The sequence below is a fragment of the Malania oleifera genome, chromosome 2, assembly GCF_029873635.1.
Source record: "Malania oleifera isolate guangnan ecotype guangnan chromosome 2, ASM2987363v1, whole genome shotgun sequence".
Classification (NCBI taxonomy): Eukaryota; Viridiplantae; Streptophyta; class Magnoliopsida; order Santalales; family Ximeniaceae; genus Malania; species Malania oleifera.
The window spans coordinates 47,370,619-47,385,093 of NC_080418.1; the positions used below are offsets into that span (position 1 = coordinate 47,370,619).

General features: G+C 35.1%; 1 protein-coding gene across 10 annotated transcripts in view; it reads left to right on the plus strand.

Annotated features, from left to right (window-relative positions):
• Window positions 1-10,458: 10,458 nt before the first annotated feature.
• LOC131147989 (ABSCISIC ACID-INSENSITIVE 5-like protein 7) overlaps window positions 10,459-14,475 on the plus strand; it is a 73,146-nt gene continuing 69,129 nt past the window's right edge. For 8 of the 10 annotated variants that reach the window (XR_009134975.1, XR_009134976.1, XM_058097700.1 and 5 more), the window contains exons 1-2: window positions 10,511-10,679; window positions 11,385-12,337. Coding sequence is in view for 8 of the 10 variants with exons in the window: in XM_058097700.1 (XP_057953683.1) it covers window positions 11,642-12,337 (696 nt within the window). In the remaining 2 variants the exon portion in view is untranslated. Of the gene's footprint in view, window positions 10,680-11,384; window positions 12,338-14,475 lie in introns of all 10 variants that reach the window. The other 2 variants (XM_058097706.1, XM_058097704.1) reach the window with 2 other exon arrangements.

Here is a 14,475-nt window from a genome sequence, read left to right on the forward strand (position 1 = left end):
GGATGGCGCACCTAACTTTTGTAATCGGATCTAAGTCAATCCGAAACTATTCAATAGGGCTAGTCTCCCTCTTCAAGCCCACGCCTGGAATACAACATGTTGACCCTATGGGTCACGCCCGGTTTTGATTATGATAAATACTCATTATATATCTAATGAGTGTTTGAGAATATGTGCAGGAACCAAACTGTCAAAATCATAATACACATGCACATGGAGAAAATGAAGAACTGAAGACCAAATTTTATTCAATATTGTAATATATATTTAATTGGTCTGTAATAGTAAGTAGGTATTTAGTTTGTAATAAGCTCACACACACATCACATGTATGATTTACTACGTAAGCTCAAAACAAACCATGAATGAAAAAGGACCTTAGAAAGACCTTAGGGTATACCCTTCGGTTGACCAAACGTCGACCGACAGCGGACTTTTTTGGTATCTTAATTTTGGACCAAATGACCCTAGGACACTCATTCATGCATACATATGTTTGAATATTTGACTTGGGTAATTGCATGCTTGAAAAAGGACAAAAATGTACAAGTCTTGTACTTTCGGTCGATCGACCCACACAAGTCATTTCCTCCTGGTCGACCGAAACTGGTCCGGGTCAACATGTTGACCATGGTCCGGTCGATCGAGCCCCTACAGTTCATTTGATCTCGGTCGATCGAACCACTTGGGAGTCAACATTTTGACCTCCCGATCGATCGACCACTTTTGTACTCCAACTACTTGGTCAACCGGAGGGTCCTCGGGAGAATTCCCAGCGGTCTGATCGATCGAACCAGGTAGTTCAGAATGTCCTGGTCGACCGAAACTCAGAGATTTGGAAAATTTCCCTCCCCCGGTCGACCGACCACTTAGTTTAAAGTACCCCTGGTCGATCGTACCACTTGAGTCCTGGTCGACCGAAATATTTCTGGTTGACCGGACCTCTTGGGTTGCTCATATTCTTTTACTGTGGTTAATAATTTTAAAACAGGGTTAAATTGATTTAAATGTCATTAAACTTTTCTAACAATCCTTAATAGGTCCCCAACGGTCAAAATTTTCAGTACGTCTATATATATATACTCCTTCATTTGGGAGAATGAAGGATTGATAAGCAAAAAAACAAAAAATCAAATTTCTCTCTCAAAGCTAAATACTTCCTATTGCTCATACTATCTCAAAATCTACTCAAACTTGCCTACTTCATCTCAAAATCATTTGTAAGTGTATTTGAGTGTTATTGGTTTAAGGTTTTTCTCTATTATTCTTTGATTGTTTGAATCGATTTTCTTGAGAGCATTACCTAAGTATTCTTAGGGGGCTTTTCTCATAAGCCTATCCTAAAAAGTCTTTGCTGAACTTCTAAGTGTTGCATTCTCCTTGCAATATCTTAGTAAGTTTGTATTTGTTTTTGGCTTGCAAAAATACTTTCAAACGTACTCAAATATCTTGTGGTATTCATATTGATATATTTGTGAAAAGATATTTGTGTGTGTTATATTAATCTTTGTGGCAATATCTATTCAAGTCTATATCATTTTTTGAAAATACAAAGATTATATATATCTTACAATCCAAGCATATACATATTCATGTGATTGAGACATTCTATTGATTGATATTCTTGAGGCTTGTTTGATATTCTGTGTGAACACGTTTGATTGAATATTTTGAAATACACAGATTGTTTATTTGACACTCTCACGTACTCACTACACTGATAGAAAACATATTTGAGAGTTAATATATTTAGACCACATCGAGCTTACATTTTAAATCATCTGTGGTGCTTGTGTTTGAGCGCATTTGTGGTACAAATTTGCTTTATGTGAAAGCATCCATACATTGTACCTTTTGATTGTATATCTGAGAGATTCCAGGCGTGGCCTGAGGGGGCAATAATCCAGCCCGGTAAGGATTGGTTGAGGTTGAGGTCAGCCCTATGATAATTTGACTTGGTTTGTATAGCTTCCACTCCACCCATTTAAGTGAGCAAGTTATTGTGATAATCCTTGTGTTGGTTAGCCAAGGCGGGGACGTAGGCAGTTGGCCGAACCTCGATAACGTATCTACGTGTCATCCTTTATTTACTGCTTTCTGGTGCTTGTGCGATTAATTAAACTGCTTCAGTTAATTTTTTGATATATTTATATTATTCGCATTATATTGACCATAGGGTTGTGAACATACTGCTGTTAGGAGGAATACCTAGAGGTTAAAGTTTAAAAATACCAATTCAACCCCCTCTTGGGATCACGATGAAGCTAACACAACAAATGAAATGAAATTTTTGTACATGGAAATATGCTTCTTCACAAGCAGATATGTACACAATACGCATAGTATAATGAATGCACCTCAATAATGTAAGAACTATAAGTTCGGTGCTTTACGTGTGCAATCAACACTCAGAATAATGACTTTATCTAATCAAGCACAAGAGTGCATATCAAACAAGCTCTTCTTTGAAAACCAGATAAACTAAATCTCAATGTCTGATTAGGGTTTCAAAGATGTTAGTAATAATATTCAAACAAACTTAAAAATATTTTCTTTAATGTAGCAAGCACAAGAGTTATTTGAAAACAAGCTTTGAAAATGATTTTTGCACACAAAAATATAGGCTTAGGTTACTTGCAATGACAATGCAAGAACCACAACCTTCCAAGTCTTCCCACACAAGATCTATCAAGTTAAATCAGTGAAAGAACTTGATGCTTCTACTCTCAATAAAATCAAACAATCAATATAATCTAATGAGAGTATTAGAAAGTATGAATGAAGCACAAGCACACAAAATATACTCACAACACTTGTAAGATCAAGAAGGATGATGTGTATAAGTGTTTTGGAGTATTAGAGGGTTAAGAAGGATTTTTGAATTTCAGAGAGTTTGGCCCTAATCAATTTTTCTAATCCTTCTTAATTGTTGCAAATGAACATGTATTTATAGGCAAGGAAGAATTTTTGACCGTTGGGGACTAAATGGGGATTCTTAAAATTGTATTAAAACGATTTAGGAAAATGAACCCATTTTAATAAAATTTAACCTTAGTAAAAAATAATTTAACCCGCGAGATTCAAGTGCTCAGTATGAGGTTTGGGAGCCCGAATAGACTCAGTCAGAAATTCAATTTTTAAAGGTTCGGGTGCCCAAAATCAGCTTCGGTTGGCTGAACCAAAGTTAGTAGCATTCTTTCTGAGGTTCGGGTGCCCGAAGGAAAGTTCAGTTTACCAAACTAGCAAGTTTAGTTGCCTGAGGTCTTTTTCAATGCGAAGTTTCAGTAGCTCAAGTTGGTGAAAAGTAACCTTCTAAGGGTTCGGGTGCCCAAGGGCGATAGGGTCATTTTGGGTTCGATCGCCCGAAGGCTGGTCAAACTATTGACTTTCCAGAAGTTCGGGCGCCCGAGGAGTTTTGAACTCCTAGGGTTCGGTCACCCGACCTCTTTCAAGATTTTCAATTAAGTCCAATTTTTTTTTTCAATTAATTCCCCTGATATTTTAAGTGATTATGGGGACTTTCTTACGTGCACGTGCTAGGACTCAGGGTCTTTCTAAGGTCTTTTTAAGTACGCCAAAAAACCTGACGTCGGTCGACCTTTGGTCAACCAAAGGGTGATCCCTATGGTATCTCTAGGGTCTTGAGCTTATAGATCCTACACGCATGATTTTCAGATTATTACAGACTTTTGAAATGAAATTATTACAGACCCAAAATATATTAAGACAAACAATGAGTATGCTGGGTCTTCATATTTCTTCAAGTTACTGCATGCAATCAATATGATCCAGCTTAATATGATCGTGCACACAAACTTGAAAGTCATCAAATACCAAGAGTATTTGTCATTATCAAAATTGGGAATAAACTATAGGGTCAACAGATTAATACACAATAAACACTCTACAATACTCTCAGAAGATATTTGCTTATAAGCTCAAGGAGATTGACTAAATTTTCTAGGTTTTGAAAGCTTTGAATGTGAAAGAACAAGTTAGAAAACAAGTTTCAACAAGAACGACATAAGACACGCTTTTTCAATGTAAATCAATATATTCAGTGTGCAAAACACAATTAGGGTTGGCTATTTATATATAGGTTTGAATTATAGCCATTTGTGTGTGCTTTGGTAACAATATGTTTGAGAATCGAAAATATTTTCGGACGTTTGCGAAACTTATCGCAACACATCAGTTGATTGAACTACCAGTTCGGTTGCCCAAACCATTTAAAATCTAAATTTCAAAATGTTGACCCTATGGGTCGTGCCTTGTTTTGATTATGAAAAATACTCCAGTATTTAATGTCTATCAAGTTTGTGTGCAAGATAATACTAGTAAGGTCATATTGATGGCATGCGGCAACTTGAAGAAGAATGAAGACCTTGACATATTTACTTGTTGTATTTTCATATTCAGGTTTGTAATATTTAAATTCAAAAAGGTCTGTAATAATTTGCATATCACGCATGTAGGACTATAAGCTCAAGACCTTAGAAAGACCTTAAGAATCACCCTTCGGTTGACCGATGCCGGATTATTTCGGCAAGCAAAATGACCTTAGAAAGATCCTCGGTCCCAACACTTGCACCTAGGAAAGTCCCCACTATCACATATATTATTTGAGGAATCTTATGTTTTAAATTGAACTTAAAAATTCAAAATCATATGACTTCGGGCGACTGAACTTGGCAGTGTATCTTGCCTCAATCGACCGAACAGTGGACTAAGTCAATAAGTTGACTTGAGTTCGGGCAACCGAACCAAATTGGCCGTAGTGCCCTCAGTTGACCGAACATACTAAGACTTAGTTCAACAACTCAGGGACCCGTACTCTTACGTTAAAAATACCCTCGGGCGACCGAATTGGCAAGTTCAGGTTACCGAGCTTAAGAATAGGTGACCAAACCTAAAGCTTTAGAAAAATCACCTAGTTCAGCCACCCGAATATAAATTGGTGGACCTGAACATGGCAAACTCGCTTTTTCCATTGTGTCTGTTCGGGCAACTAAACCTTGGGTTCGGTTGACCTAAAGTCTTGGGTTGGCATGTAATGACCTAGAGAATTTTTAACTATTTAAAAAAATAAGAAATATAATAAAAAGGAAAAGGGGAAATAGAAGAAAAGGAAAAGAAATTGTAAAAGGATATTAAGCAGGTGCTTGTCAACGAGAGATCTTCAGAAACTCGTCGCCAAGTATGTATGTATCATTGACGAGGATTAATCGAGAGGATTTAGGCTGTTCTGAAACTTGTTGATGAGCTCACGGCCTTGTCGACGAGTGTTCTTTAGTGGTTCCTCAACGAGTCTTATATTCTCTTCGACGAGTCCACGTGGCAAGGACGAGTATATAAAGACCTAAGCTTGCTTTCTTGCGAAGGAAATTAATTTTCCTTCATTTCCCTCTCTCTAAAATCATCTCTCTCACTTATCTCTAAGAATTCAGCCCGAATCGACGATTAGAAGTCACTACGGTGTTCTAGGGAAGATTCTCTACACATCTAGCGGATCAGTTTCTTAAACTAGGCATTTTAAGAAACGCTCCTGATTTGAGGTAAGGGTCTGGATTCTCAGTTTTAGGATTTTAAAAGTTTATTTAAGGTTATTAAGTTGAGAAAATGTAGAAATAATAATTTATTTGGAGTTTATTTAATTAAACTAAGGTTTTTGAAACAGGGTCCGGGTGAGCATCACATGCATCGATTTAGGATACCTGTTGGTGTAGCTCGAGGATTCAGGTGAGGGGGAAATTATATATATTAGATCATGTTTTTATGAATTAAATAAAAATGGACTATGTTATATATGTATATATGTTTTCATGTGGGTATAAAATGTCAACCACGTAAATTATGTTTTCTAAACTTAGGATTGCTTATTTAGCTACGTATATGTGAAAATGAACGATGAAAGTGGAAAGTATTTCAGGATAATTATGTAAGAAATGATGGTATATTTTTGGTAAATAAACATTAAATATTGGTTGGCTTATTTTACAAGTAATGTATGAATTTTATTGCTAAAATTGTGTGACATGAGTAGATGGTAATGCAGTATAAATGTATGTTATATGTATGAGATGCAGGCTATGAAGGAAATGCATTGATAATGAAATGTTATACGGACCATGTTGCTTAAGTTTGATAATGCAACCATATATGTAATGACAGCTGAAAGGATCTGTACACTAATTGATGATAGTTAAAAGGAGTTGTGTTAGTAGATTCGAGCGCATATCTATGTGGACTAACTGATGTACAACTAAAAGGAGCTGTAGTACAAATGAATGAAGTGAAAATGAAATGAAATGGAAATGTGAATAAAATGGATGTGAATTATGAAATGTGAACGATATAAAATGTTAAAGGTTATATAAAGTAAAATGCTATGAAATGCTAAAGTTATGAACATGAACAGTTATGGATGTTTGAATAATGACAAAAAGAATGAAGTTTTATGGTATTATCAGGTATTTATGCTAGTAGAACATATAATGTTAGGGTGGGGCAAACTTTTTTCTTGAGGGCTTGTTGAGAAAGGCGAGTGCACTAGTAGTATCAGATGTAGCAGTAGGCTGTATAACGTATTAGGGCAGAGGAAAACTATTTGTATGAGCAGGTAGATTTCCTTATTTTTAGGGGCTTTCACTAGTAAACCTTTATATGAACTGTGTGTGTATGAGATTAATCTAGCACTTGAGAGCTTACTGAGTAAGGTGAGTGCTTTGGTATGCTTCGGTTTGGACCTTTGGATTGTCTAATATATCAGAGCAAAGGGGTACTACTTGTATGAGCAGGTAATCACCCTTATCCTTGGGTAGTCTCGTGGGTAAATATTTGCTTATATATGATTGGGTTCAGAAAATGATTTTAGAATTTATGTTAAAGGTTTGCAAATGATATTAAAATGTTGATTATAATCTCATGTTGACCACATGCTATTTTTAATATATATTGTTTCTTTCCCTTACTGAGATGAGTCTCACCCGATTACGAATTGATTCTTTTCAAGACCACCACGTAAACGAGCTTAGAGAAGCTTGAGGTTGATAGCATTTTTGGGACTCTAGATAGAGAAAATGGTATAAACATTTTGATGATAATTTGGGATGTATATAAGTTATATTTTATGTTTTATGTTTTAAGTCTTCTGTGGTATGAATGGTTGTGAAACATACTGGTGTTTGTGAATATTGATGTTTTGGAGATATCTATATATATATGGAAATACAGGTGATGAATGACTATTGTGGATTACAGATAGAATTAGTAAACTCTGGTATTTATTTTATGATTCAGGATGATAGTTATGTTTTCCGCTGTGTATGTACGATTTAATTATGGATTATCTGGATTTAATCAGGTATAGCGCACCGGACCAGGTTTAACGGTTCGGGGCGTTATATGGCATATTTTTGCTATGGGTTAAAAGGGGTAAATCAGGGTTAAGTTTTTAATCCTCACTTAAAACATTTCTAATAATCCCTTAGGTGTCCCTAATGGTTATATTTTTGCCAATGCCTATATATACTAGTTCATTTGCTTGGATTAGCAAGCAATTCGTACATTAATTAGGGAAAAAATCCTCTAAAATTTCCTAAGCCTTATTTTCTCATACAAGCCCTCTACACTCAAACACTACCATTCTTTTGAAAAATCTAGTTTTGTGAGTGTGTTATTTATTGAGTGCTATTGGTAGAAACCCTCTTTTGTTCATTACATTATTGATTTTTGGATTAAAGGTTAAGTTTAGTTTTCCCTCCAGATTTAATTTAAAAAATATTTTGAGTGGGAAAACTTAGAGCTTGTGGGTCTTTGCACTTATATTGCAAGACACCATAGCTCATATTTTTTTGTGTGCAAAAATTATTTTACAAGTTCATGTTTGAATATCTCTTTGTGCTTTGATATTGAGAAAACATTTTTCTTGAGATATTCATATTACTCTTGTACAAATCTTTAAAAATTTAAACTTTAATTGAGATTTACATATATACATAGTTTCAAAGATTAGCTTGCTGATACACTCTTGTTCTTGATTGGCTATAGACATTAGATTGAGTGTTATCACACATATTGCACTGAGCTTATAGTTCTTATTTGTTTGGTGTGCATTGATTAGTGTTTGTGCATAATGGTACATATCTGCTTATGTAAGAAGCATTTGCATGTATGTAAATTTTTATATCTTTTGTATTCTAGGCGTGGGTCTAAAGAGGGAGACTAGCCCTGATGAATAGTTTCGGATTGGCTTAGACCCGGTTAGGAAAGTTAGGTGCACCATCCTGATAAGGTGTAGTTGTAGGTTGAGGTCAGCCCTGTTAATTGACCTGATTGTAATCGGTACCGCTCCATCTGTGAAGTGAGCTTATAGTGGAATCCTTGTACTGGTGATGATAATGTCAAACCAAGACATCTAATTGTGCTATCAAATGTATTTACAGGTATTACTATATAAAAGCACAATAAAAGATGAATAATGGAAAGTCATGAAGAACACAAGTAAATGAAAGATGGTTGTTCAAGGAATGCTTGGATGAAGACCATAGCCTAAGGACATGAAGACCTCAATAGCGTATCATGTGTATTGTAAAATCGGTTTTATGTAAGTACATCTTAGTTGGTTTTTGTTATGAAGCTCCTATGTTATTTATTTGGACCCTAGATACCTTTTAAAGACTTGGAAAAACTTTTTACAAAGTCCAAATGTTATTTCAAAAGGTTAAACAATAATTTTTGGAATCATAATTTAAAGGAATATTGAATTTCAAGATCTTTAGGCGCCTAAGGCTAATGCTCAGTCGACTGAATGCAGGAGTCTAAAGAAACTGGTCTAGCATCAGAGACTTTGGGCGACGGAACCATAGGTTCACTCGACTGAATGACTACTGCCAGTTTTGTATTAACTTTGGTATATTCCCAAGAGGAGGTGAATTGGGTATTTAAAATTTATTCATAAGTGTGTCAGAATCAGCAGCAATAATACTCAACCTAGGGTCTGTCTATATACTCATAAATTCAAATGTGCAGATAAATGTAAGATGCGGAAATTAAATCACGCTCAACATTCATAATATAACATACACATGTAGTAAATAAATTGCAGAAAAGTAAATTACACACATGATATGTTATTGAGTTTCGGCCAAAGTGCCCACATCCCCGCCTTGGCAAAACGAGATCAAACCTTATTAGGCCAACACAAGATCCCCTCATTTGGATGTTTTATTAGACATTCCTAAATCACACTTTGATTTTCATTTTTCTTTTAAATTTATATTTATTTGTTTATTTATTTATTTTTATTTTAAAGGAGTTAATTAAAGAACATTATATTCAATTTAAGGATAATTTATAATTAATTAGGTACCATTTGTAGAATAGGCATGTAGGGCGTGCTAGTAGCTTCCTTTTGCATAACTAAACTCTCGATCCCAACTTCGATAAAAGCATACTGAGACTATTGGTTCCTTGACCTAGGATTAGTTTAGAGACCAATCAATGAGTAGTAATTAGGTGATCTAACCATACCTAGGTAAATAACATGTTAGTGGCAACTCCAAATTTTCAATATTATTATTTTTAGCCATTACAGACCCATTTTCGTTACGTTGCAACAAGATTTTGGTTTGGTTTCACCACTTTTCGCCATAAGTGGGGGAGTGTATCCATTTTAGATAACATTCCATTTTTTGTATTAAGATATTAAAGATATATGCTCGTTCCAATATGCAAATTATTCAATTAGTGAATAGTGTTCAAATGTTAGGTTGCCCCTTTAGGGCATGGTGATTGTGTTGGTAACCATAAATAACTCTCATACAGTTACATCAAATATGTAATAGTACTTGGTATGATAACAATAGTTATTGTGAATGAAAACCTAATAGCTAGGCCAGATGAATTGAGTATAATGATAGTTAAATAATTGATTACCAAAGAGTGCACCATAGAATTTTCTTAATTGATGATAAATGTATGAATGTGGTTGGCCTAATCAATCAAGCTATAATACAGATTACTAGAGAGTCCTCACTAATTCCTTGAGTGTGGCGCTTCTTTTGGCTGACTAAGGCTAAAAGATAAAATATGATCGACTCCCAATGGTATATAATTAATATAAATTGAAAGACATGCTAATCATTTAAAAATGAACTACCCATATATACTATTATATTGATGATGCTTATTATTATTATTATTATTATTATTATCAACCCAAGTAAATTATATTCCAGGTTCCGAGTCCATGGTGTCAAGACTCTCGGCCCAATAACTCAATAGTAGTGTTCATTAATAATTTGGGCCAGCACAAAAAGGCTTGCTGGAGGCTATAATTAATGTAAGCTTGGGCGTAAGGAGAGTGGCACGTGGAACATACGTGTCAACGAATGTATGACACGTGAGTACCACCGCAATGCATGCAACCAAAAGGTGGCAGTGGCAGTTACGCAACAGGGAGTTCCAGCTCCAAACCCCTCCTCTATGCACCGCTAATACTTTTCTTGTTCTCTCCGCTGTTTTTGTCACTTCTACCTGCGACTATCTTCTCTCCATTAATATAAGTCGTTGCTCTATATAAATTCTCTTTTCACGATCCATCTCATATGGCTTAGAAGGTTTGGGTGGAAACATGCATTTATGGTTTCCCTTCATCAACTGCTGTATCACATTACAATGTACGTACATCTTTTATAATACAATCTCCTTCTTTAGTTTCATTGTTATCTTGTTTATGTTCTTTGATACATGTCTAATGAGTTTTTCGTTTTTTTTTTTGTTTTTTTTTTTCATTCTTTTGAATGTATAATTGATATGTTCTAGTTATGTAATTTTTCCTTTTGGGTAAAAAAAAAAAATATGTGATTTGTTTATGTAAGATGAGGATTGATATTTGTAGATTGTGTATAGGCTCCTGTGTGCGATTATATATTGTGGAACTCTGGTTGATGGAGGAAACCAACTAATCTTACTATCAATATTAAGAAAAATATTTTTCATATGTTTGAGAAGGACTTAGATTTTGACTTGTATTAGATTTAAATACAATATAATATAATATAAAATTGTATTAAAATTTATGTAAATTTATTCAAATCCAAATTTAAGATCTGAAATCCATATCTTTTTAATTATAAAAATAATTTTTGTTTTCAAATTTAAGAGTATTGGTATAAAAATTTAGAAAGTTCTTTTTTAAGTCTCATTTTCGTAATTATTTTAACGACTGGGATTTTTTTTTCTTTTAATGGAAATGTGCCACAAATAAGCATATATGTTTTGTAAATAGAAAGTAAGAAGTGTCCCTCATGATGGTATGCACAGTAGTTCACACTGATATTCATAGTGTATAACTAAGTACTCATTTACTCTCTACGCTTTAGGGGGACTTAATTCAGCTTCCCACCAGCCTGCAATTCTCTCCGCAAACCCCTCACCTTGAACTAATCAAGCAATGGTATCCTCTGATTGAGAAACTAATACTGCCAGTGATAACATCAGACCAGTGCTGCCGCAGCAAATTAAGTACTCACCAGAAGAATCACTAGAAAACCTGTATTTTCTTCGTCAAAGAAGCAACTCAATCTTCACACTCACCCTGGACGAATTACAGTGCAAGAGTGGAAGGAATTCTGGGTCTATGAACATGGATGAGTTCCTCAACAGCGTTTGGGACGCGGAAGGAGACCAAACTCCTTCCCACACTAACCAAAGCAAACCCACCACTGACAATAATGTAATAGACAACATCCATGATCCGCCTTCTCTGTCTCCACAGACCTCCTTCTCCCTCCCCAATAAGCAGCTGTGCAACAAGACTATGGACGAAGTCTGGTTTGAGATCCACAAAGACCAACCAAAGCAGCAGAGCCATGGCAATTTGGACAGGGACGAGTCACCTCCACGCCAGAAAACGTTTGAGGAGATGACTTTGGAAGATTTTTTAATAAAAGCTGGGGTTGTTCAGTCTGGATCTTCTTTGCATAACAGAATGCCTCTTCAAAGCCACTATGGGACCTTTGCAAGCAGTGGTAATGCAGGTTTCAACACGGACTTTGGAGGGGGGAATGTGATGGGATCTGGATTAATCTCCAATCTGGAAAATACGATGAGCAACATTTCAAGTGATTCCTTAGCAGGGTATCATATGATCACACAGAGTGCTAAGTTTGTGGGGGAGTCTTCAAAGAATGGTGAAAATGGAAATGATCAGTCAGGTGGGTTGAAGAGCAGAAGGAGAATGATGGAAGGTTCATTGGAAGTGGTGGTGGAGCGAAGACAGCGGAGGATGATAAAGAATAGAGAGTCTGCAGCACGATCTCGGGCTAGGAAACAGGTTTGTACCTTTACCAATATGCATCTCGATTATTATGGAACTAAGCTAGAAATATTTGCGTATTCAGTATTTCTCTTTCACTTTCGTCTCATGTTGCAAATGTATGTAGGTTTGCATATGTTAATTCGGTTTTACTTTACAGATTTTATCTAGAGATACACTCTTGTGCACACACGTTATTGAGTTATGACTCATACATAGAAGTTTATTCACCCTGGATCGGCTATTAGGCCCCTCGCCTTCCAAGCAAAACCACCCTAATCAATAAAGATCGTGCATTAGGAGGGTTGCCTACAGTAGGTATAATATTTTCAGTCAAACCATAGTATCATTATACTACTGTATAACAGTTTTTTATTTTTAGATTCCCTTCGTAGGAACTATGAATATATAGCCAAGGGTTGAAACGTAAGACAATTTGATACAATAATATAATAGAGATTTCACAAAGGCTACTTAAATTGTAATGTTCTTACTTTCTTTTGTTTTATTTCAAGTTTTTTGTGGGTGCGTAACTCTAGGGCATGTTTCACAACAGTTGGTATTCAAGCCCTAGGTTTGTGCTACCGTGTTTTAGGGTTTAATTTCATCTAGGTCACGATATGGATGCGCGAGGTTCAAAGAGTTCAATGGGAAGAAAATCTTCAACTTGTGTCATATGTCAATAACAAAACTAGTTCAAAAGAAGGTTTATATGGGCCTTGATTGGAGAGAACCAGACGAAGATGGATCAAGATTACAATATGGAACTAGAATATATCACCTTGAGTGCTACCAATTCTTTTTGTACAATTTAGTAATATTCAATATACAATGAAAAAGAAAATGGTAAAATGTTTGTAGGCGAAACTAGAGAACCTTTACGAAGACCCCTAACAAATTGTTATTAATTAAATAAGCCACTAATATATCTTTGTATGTCTAAAGGCAAAGGTCTAAATCAACATATTAATTAGTTTAATCAGATTCTTACCAATTTTCTCATAGATGCGAGGATTAAGATGAAAATAAGGTGTTATTGTTGTTATATACTATCCTTGGATCATTTGGACATCTGGTTACAAGGTTTCATTTTAGGAAAGTCCACCTTGTTCTATGAAGATGTTTTTATGGGATTCTTAACTCAAATGAAGTTAGAACAAAATTGAACAAGGTAGGTGGACCATGTATGAGCTAGAAGGCTTTACTGTGAAGCTTGAGCCTAGAAAAGGAAATCCAAGGAGAAGGCAATTAGAAAGGCATGCTAAGGTCCATATTTTGAACTAAGAACATCAAATTCTTCAAGTGAAAAAAAAAAAAAAAAAAAGGATCATTGAAAGTAGGATTGTCTTCTTTCAAATAAATAAATAAATAAATAAAGTGAAAGACAAAAAAACCAACCATCAACCTTAACAAGTGTTGTGATAGTTAGTTTGGATGATAAAAATGGTATGTTCATTACTTTAGGAAATAATTATTTCTACCATAATGTGACTATGGATTTAGGTTGATTCTTTCAATACTATCCATACAAGAAGAGCTTTGATACCTATAGGGAATCTAATCATGGATCCTAGTTTTTGGGATGATCATTCATGCCTTGTAATTGGCAAGCATTTTAGGCAATATTGTCATAATTTTATAGAATGTTATACTTGTTTCATAACTGAAGAAGAATCTGCTTTCTTTTAGTTACTTAGGGAAGAATCTACTTGAGCTCAAGCAAGTGCAACTAGTGAAATTATGAATATGTCAAAAGGTTCTATGATTGTCATTAATGGTAAATTAGTTGATTATGGCATGTATAAGCTACTCGGTTATAAAATTGTGAGTAGTGAAATGGCCATTTTATGGGATGCTAACATAGTTGACACCATACCTTAGCATATTTGTCTAGGACATACTAGTGAATTGGGGTGCAAGTTAAATAAGTTATAAAATTTTTTATAGGTTTGAGGGAATTATCCAACATTTTTCAATTCTTAAGATTCAAAAACAAAGAATGGGGTAGTTGAGAGGATGAACAAAACCTTACTTGAGAAGGCTAGGAGTGTCATATGATGGATTACCTCCAAGTATTTGGGTGGGTAGGTGTAATCAAATTAACATTGTATAGTGTTAAATATTAATGGATTATATTCAAAAAGGTTAGATCATAG